The sequence below is a fragment of the Nelumbo nucifera genome, chromosome 2 (assembly GCF_055504915.1).
Source record: "Nelumbo nucifera cultivar China Antique chromosome 2, China Antique-T2T, whole genome shotgun sequence".
NCBI classification, from domain to species: domain Eukaryota; kingdom Viridiplantae; phylum Streptophyta; class Magnoliopsida; order Proteales; family Nelumbonaceae; genus Nelumbo; species Nelumbo nucifera.
Genome location: NC_142650.1, coordinates 97906653 through 97914700, shown reverse-complemented (window position 1 = coordinate 97914700; position 8048 = coordinate 97906653). Strand labels below are relative to the sequence as shown.

At 43.3% G+C, this 8048-nt stretch overlaps 1 protein-coding gene across 1 annotated transcript; it reads right to left on the bottom strand.

The window, feature by feature from the left end:
* Positions 1 to 4543: 4543 nt before the first annotated feature.
* Positions 4544 to 4990, bottom strand: LOC148802595 (uncharacterized). The gene has a single exon (XM_088897937.1). It carries the CDS (start codon positions 4988 to 4990, stop codon positions 4544 to 4546), a length of 447 nt encoding a protein of 148 aa, XP_088754063.1.
* Between the last annotated feature and the right edge of the window lie 3058 nt (positions 4991 to 8048).

Genomic DNA, 8048 nt, shown 5'->3' with positions numbered 1-8048 from the left:
AAAAAGTATATCATTCTTATTGAAGCTAAGGGCATACAAAACTGTCTAACACCTCGAACTTCTTGAGCTAGGCCTTCCGTTTTACCTGGCCGAATTTTAGATCTAAAGAAAAAAATGGTTAGAATTCAAATCCAGAGGTGATAGTAGTGGTGTTGGCGAACTACTAGTAGCAACCCCTCCTCTTGCTTGGGCTTCCTCCTCTTCCTCTACCCTTGAACTTATCAAGATCAACCTTCTTTCTTACATGGGTGAATTGGCCAACCCCTTCTATAGGGCCCCTGTGACCCTTTTTATAGAGAAGGGTGGACACAATTGGAAATAGGGAGAAAGATGGGGGATGGCAGCTGGGATTTAGCAAAGTTAGGGACGCCCTAGGGTTTCTAATGGATGACTAAGATGGTTTTGGAGTGATCCGATGGCTGAAAATAAAAGGAGAGGGCACCCAATATTTTGTAGGGCTAAGTTTTGGGCTCCTAGAAATGGAGGGTGTAGATTAGAACATCTAGGGTTGAAGGGTTTAGATTAAAAGAATAGGGGGTGGCCTAGATTGCATGGTTGGGATATAAGATGGAGAGAGTGGCTGAGATTTTGATGTGAGGGGCTGAATGGTGAGGATTAGTGGAATAGGTGGTCCCTAGGGTTTAAAAGCTATAAAGGAGAGCCCTAAAATGGGTGGTTGAGATTAAAAGAGGTGGAGGGTGGAGATTAAACACCTAGGGGCGACTAGGGTTTGCTAAGAGTGAAAAGATTTGGTTAAAAAGGCTCCCTAGGGTTTGCTAAGGAGTGGGGAGCATGGTAATACAATAGGATGGGCGCCAACTGGGTTCAGCAGATAGGAGGCGCCCTCCTGTTCTCAGTTCTTTACAAAACACCCCTCTCTCAGCTGGTCTTCACACTAGCTTCCCAAGAGCTGCACTTCAGCCTAGAAAACTTCCCAATTTTCTACATAATTTGCACAGAAACCCTCAGAGGTCACACAATTGATTTTAACTAGAAAAAGGGTACACTTTGACTAATCTAAGGCCAAAAATACACCTGAATTGATGCCCTTAAGGCATCAAAATTCAGGGTTATCAGTGGCCAGTAGTATCCTTATCTCAAGGCTTTCTAAGTGAGGACTATGCCCCCCATGTGTCCTCTACAAAGACTTTCATGGATCTCTTGTAGAACTTGGCTTGCTTCAGCTCACCTTAGGCACCATAGATAAGGTAGTGTGAAGGATCTATGGTAGAGCAGTTCTCCTACTATCACGTAGCGAGTTGCTTGTTGTTCTATTCGGCGAGCCACATTCTTTTCTGTCGGTAGCGTTCCATGTTTCAAGTAATTGTAGATTAGGTTAATCCAGCTTGGCTCCATGTTGGTTATGTTGACGGCCTCCTCACCCCCTCTTTTTATCAAAGGGTGAGGTAATTCTTTGATATAGATAGTTCTCTTTATCGAGTCAATTGTGCTCGCTAGTCTAGAAAGGCATCATCCTCTGTGTTTTCCGATCTCGGAATTTATTGGAGGTACCAAGAGTCAAAATTGGGAAGGTGTTCCCATACTTTGGCGAGGTATGCTGCCATGGAGGGGTCTCGGGCTTCATAGTCCCCATTAACCTGATTCACGATGAGCTACAAATCGCTACAGATGATTATGTGTTTAGCTCCCACCTCTTTTGCTAGTCTCAAGCCTACTCGTAGTGCCTTGTATTCGGCCTCATTATTTGAAGCTAGAAATTGGAACTGGAGTGCGTACTCTAGCTTTACATCACTAGGTCCATGTAGCATTAACCCAGCTCTACTTTCGCCCTGGTTGAATGAGTCATCCATGTGAGGAATCTAGGGCTCCTCGTCCCAACCTCCTATCTCATGAGCTAGGGGAGGTGTCGTGCTGGATGAGGCTTCTGCTTCTAGCTCTATCGGTTCGGGCGATGGCGAGTTAAAGGTACACTTGGCAATGAAGTCTACCAGGACTTGTGCTTTTATCACTATGTGCTGTTTATACTGGATACCGTATTTATTGAGATTGATTGCCCATTTGGTAAGTCTCCCTAAGACCTTAGGTTTATGAAGGACTTGCTTCAGAGGTTGATCGGTTAGTAGTACAATGGTGTAGGCTTGGAAGTAGGGCCTTAGCTTTCGAGCGGCTAGCACCAATGCAAAAGAAGCTTTTCTATGTTGGAGTACCTTGTTTTAGCGGCGTGGAGAACTTTGCTTACATAGTACACCAGTTGCTGCATTTTATCTACCTCTCTTATAGGACAGAGGTAACTACCTCGTTGCTCGTGGAGAGGTAAAGTTAATCTTGTCTCCAATCTCTGGCCTAGTCAGTAGGGGTGGCAAGTTGAGGTACTACTTTAGCTTGTCAAAGGTGAGTTGGCATTCCTTAGTCCATTCAAAAGCTTGATTTTTTTTATAGCTTTTAAGAAAGGAAGACACTTCCTAGTTGATTTAGACATAAATCGGTTCAAAGCTTCTATTCGTCCTGTTAGTCTTTGGGTTTCCTTAATCGAGTTGGGTGGCCTCAAGTCTAGGATAGCCAGGATCTTTTTAGAATTGGCCTCTATGCAACGTTGGCTAACAATGTAACCCAGGAACTTACTTGAGGTCACACCAAAACCACACTTGTTTGGGTTTAATTTTAAATTATGTTTTCTTAAAACATTGATCACAAGATTAAAATCAGAAATCAAATTCTTTGAAAAAAGTGTTTTTACAACCATATCATCTACATAACACTCCACTTTACTACCAATTAAATTAGAAAAGACAGAATTGACTAATTGCTGGAAGGTCACCCTAGCATTCTTTAAACCAAAAGGCATGACCTTGTAGCTGTACAGGCCTATTTTAGTGATAAAAGAGGTCTTTTCTTGGTCTTCCGAATCCATCAGGATCTAATTGTAGACTAAGTAGGCACCCATGAAACTGAGTAGCTTAAATCCTGAGGTCACATCCACCAAGCAATCTATGCTGGGTAGGGGGAAGATGTCCTTTGGGCAAGCTCGGCTTAGGTCTATAAAGTCTATGCACATTTTCCACTTGCCATTTGCCTTTTCTACTAGGACTGGATTGGCAATCTAGCTCAGGTATTGGACTTCTTTAGTGAAGTTTGTTGCTAGCAGCTTCCCCACCTCCTCGTCCACTATGTGCAACCTTTTCAGGGCAAGGTTTCTCTTCCTTTGCTGGACGGGTCTAATTGTAGGGTCAATATTAAGTTTATGAGTTATCAAAATGGGGTCTATACTAGGCATCTCAGCTGCTGACTAGGAAAAAATATCTAAGTTATTTAACAAGAAGCTTACCAGTTCGGATCGCAGGGGTTCTTTCAGGCGAGTTCCAATCTAGAGCGTTTTCTTAGGTTCAGTTCTGGAGATCCACACTACGTTGGTTTTCTCGATCGGACGAGCTCTTTCCTCCGTTCTAGTTGTGGTTCCAGGTCGATATCAATTGTCATCTTGCCCTTGGCTTTCAGCAAAGCTATATAACACTTCCGAGATTCCAGTTGGTCTCATCGTAGCACACCTATACTTGTGTCCGTTGGGAATTTCAATGCAAGGTGGTATGTTGAGACCACAACTTGCAATGCATGTAAGATCGGTCATCCCAAAATTGTGTTGTAAGGTGACAAGGCGACAAACACTAGAAAATCATGCTCAAAGCGCACTGTATGGGGTGGCGAGCCTGCCTCAATCAGCACTCTTACCTTGTCAATAGGGTGAACTACCTCGCTATTGAATCCCATCAACGGTATGTCAGCGGGCTGCTGGTTGGCTTTACTACATTCCATTCTCTTGAAGGCTTTTGTGAACAAAATGTCTATCTAGCTGCTTGAATCCACTAAGATCTTCTTCACTTTAAAGCCATTTATTAGTAGCTTCACTACTAGGGCATCGTTGTGGGTATTGGACCCCTCGCATATCATCTTCTGTAAAATAAATTACCTCCTCCTTTCGAGGGTGCTTGCATGGATGATTATCCTCTTGCTATAATTCTCTTACAACATTCTATCGTGCTGACGTGGTGCAACCTACTATTACCGATCCTCTAGTAATTATATTTACGGTCCCCCGGACTTGCCTTTCTTGTGACTGTCGATTTTAGGGAATTGGCTCCAGCTGCTTGTCATTCTGGGGCACCTCCCTACTAGTTTTTGCTTCAAGTTGTCGTTCATCTTTGATGGAATGCTTCAAATAGCCTCTTTTGATGAGGTCTTCAATTTCATTCTTTAAATTCCAATAGTGCTCAGTATCGTGTCCAACGTCTTTGCGGAAATGGCAATACTTATTTGGGTTTTGCATAGATTGGTCCCCCCTCATCTTGGAGGGCCATTTCACATAAGTGTTGGACTTTATCTACATCAAAATTTCTTTCCTCTTCGCATTCAATAGGGTGAATGTTCTGATATATGCTTGTGGAGTGGCTGATCGCTTGTTCGTCTTCTTGGCTAGCAATTTCCTCCTTCGACATGGCGAGTTGCTGCACCTGCTTCTTGGAGATTTGCTCCTCCTGGGAGATTTACTCCTCCATTTGGTCTTACTTGTACTTGCTTCCTCTTTAGTTCACTTCCTTTTCCCATTTTGGTCCGACTCTAATCCCACTACTTCTTCTGCCTTGATGAATTGGTGGGCTACATAAAGGAATGCATCCATAGTAGCTGGTGGATGTAATTCAAGCTCCCATTTGATCTTGTAGTGCTTCACTCCTTTCTTTGATGTTGTAAGTTGTGCAGCAGGATCCAAGTCAGGAATTTGCAAGCGCTCCATATCAAACCTCCTGATGTAGTCTCTTAACGTTTCATTTGACTTATGGACCATGTTAAATAGGCAGGTTGCAGACTTGGAGTGTCTCTTACTTGTGGCAAAGTGATTGATGAAAAGCTTAGCGAACTGATCCCAATTTTTGACGGATCTAGGTGTCAATCTAGAATACCAAAGCCAGGCTTCTTCCTTTAGTGTTGTGGGGAATGCAATGCACATGCTGGCATCATTTGCTCCATTGAGGAGCATGGGGGCTTGAAAGCTGTTTGCATGCTCCACTGGGTCTGTCTTTCCCCTATAGGATTCCAAAGTTGGGGCTTAGGAGTTCTTTGGACACGACACTTTAAGAATTTCAGGTGCTAGCAGGGTTTCACGTGTCAAACTGGGTGGTTCTAAGAGGGAGATCATCTTGCTAGTCGCTACACTACTTTCCCAATGTCAGGCTTCGCTGCTTGTGCAGGCGATCTATACCTTTCTTCCTACATGTGTGTGCGCTTCTTGCTCTTCCTCCTGGTGCATTCGGTGGAGCTGGTGATATTGGTCCCAACAAGAACTTCGGCATGGCTCTCTATGGGGGCCTGCTCATTCTGAGCTGCTGGGTCCACTCTGTCTGGGACCTAAATCTGACTACATACTGGTGGGCAAGGTGGGTCTTCATTATTCGAACCATTGTTCTGAGGAGGTAGCCGCTAGCTGCTCCTCGGAATCTCCTGGTTGTTGTATGGGACCTACTGATCGTTGGCTGGCACTCGCTGGCTGTTAAATGGTTGTTGCTGGCTGTTACATGGTACCTGCTGGCCATCCCATGATACAGGCTGATCGGGTGCCGCAGGATGCCGCTGCTGTTGATATTGTTGTTGTTGCTACTGTTGTTGGAATTGTTGTTGTTTTTGCTGCTATTGGTGTTGCTGCTGCTGGTGTCCTCTTGCAATGAAGATGAAACATTTTCCCATGACCTGATCTACTCGGGCATGGTGTGCACACTCTGCACTAGATCATTAAATTGTTGTACATCGACTTTCACAGGAGGTGCAGTAGCGTCAGCTTCTGGAGGAGGCACATTCATGTTTCCTTGTGCTTCAGTTGGTGGTAATGAAACATCTATTTGGCTAATCGTAATAGTTGGAATTTGGCCGTTGACATTATTGGAAGAAGGGTTGCTGGAAGATGCCATCGAACGATTTCTTTGAGATGAGTAAAAGAAAGAAAGAAATGAAGGGAACACTAGCTTTTTGCTGAGTTTCCCCCAAACGGCGCCAACTGATGATGCGCTATCTGCCCACTCCCTCATGTTAGTGACTGGGCCAGAACCAAGTTCTGATTTAGCAATGCCGAGCTGTATTGCCGAGACGAAACGTGTAGGTCCGAGCTGAAGATGACTGTAAAGAGAGAAGAATTAGAGTGCCTGGGTAGGTTTTACCCAGGAGGACACTCTGATGCTTAAGTCAGTAAGGAGTTTTTAATGAGAATATGTGAGAGAGTTCAAGAGCTTCTGTGCGCATACCTTTTAGAGTGATCTTGAGGTCATGTTACAGCTATCTGAGGTTTAGGTGCCATCAGGCAATGCCTCTGATTCTTCTACGAAGTTGTTTCCACAGTTTGGGGTGTGTTGGACTGTTAGTTGCTAGATTCACGCGACGGTTATAGGTTGCTTGCAGGTCCTATGGCAGGTGGTTTGGCAAGCTGTTCCTATGGCTGCGGTAATGGTGTTCATGAGGGTGTGGTACGTAGAACGGTTTTGGCCTAGCTGATGTTGTTGGCAGACTGAGCTCGCCCCAACTCAGATGCACACCTGATGTCGGGTTGCCACATGTTGGTTTATCGAGCTGTCTTGTTGAGTTGGACGCTGTATTGCCAGCAGCATCCACATGTCAGTAGTTGCGTGGGATAACCAAAATGCCCCTCATCAGAATCAATCAAAGTGAGAAAAAGAGAAGGATTAAACTAATAACTGACTTTCAAAAAGATCATGTTTTCTTATCATTGCTTTCACTACCACTGACCTAGGAAAACTACACGCACAAAGCAAATAGTCCATTGAAGTTGCATTGTTTAACAACTTGGCTATTCATTGATGCACAGGAGATTAATTAGTACTTTTCATCAAGATTGTATAGTTTTTCATAGACTAGAATCCAGGGTGACAAGTGCTACGAGGTAGGGATGCCTACTGATGATATGAAGAGTTTGTGCTTAGCTTGGGAAGAATGGAAGATGAAATCTACAATGAACAATTTAATGTTATATACTTAGAGTAATCATTAAAACCGGGGGCTTATACACATAGATATGCATGTAGGACTTGTACATAAGAGAGGGGGACATTACATACCACCCAAAAGCTTAAGCTATTGGGTTATAGACCACTCTTTGTATGTAAATCCCTTGCACCTCTTGTTCCTTTTCAATGTGGGATTTTCTTCAACCACTCATAGGTGAGTCCCAACAATCTCCCCCTCATGTATGAATTTCTTTCCACATTGGGAATTCCAAACTCCCCTTCACACCATTCCCATGGATAGACATCATGAGAGATCAACCACTCATTCCAATTATTCATCATGGCTCGGATACCACATGTTGTATATTGAGGGGAGTCATCAAAACTAGGGGTTCATATACGTACACGTGTGCGTAGGACTTATACACAAGAGAGGGACACTACATACAACCTAAAAGCTTAAACTATTGGGTTATAGGCCACTCTTGAATATAATTCCCTTGCATCTCTTGCTCCTTTCCAATGTGGGAATTTCTTCAACCACTCATACGTGAATCCCAACATTTAATTTAGCTCTTTCTTTTTCTCTTGAAAATATACTTCATCTTTCCTCAAAAAAATAAAAAAAAAATCTCAAAACATTAGTTGGTGGCACAGATTTGCTAGAGGACTAAAAGATTGAAGAGTCCATACCTTGGAGGCCTAAAAGAAAGCCCTTATTGTGTGTCAAAGTTCAAATCTTTTAATTTGTGCACTTTTCTGAATCAGAAGAGAGAATTTTTGGATGGCTAATGTGACATGAGGAAGCTTTAACAGAATGAGGGGGTGAGAATGTGGACTAAATACGTGGTCTATACAAGAATTCCCTACTAGGCTAATATATATAATAAATTCGTTACATCATCTTCCCACATGGCAGAAATTAGTTGGGACCAACATTGGGTAATGGCCTAACTTGGTGTCATCCATAATGGCAATATATAGGAGCGTAATCCACATCATCCTTGTTTTTTCCATTGCAGTTTTTCGTATTTTCTTTTAAGAGACAATGAAGGATCTGTTTGGGAATGTGGTAAGGTTTTTTTA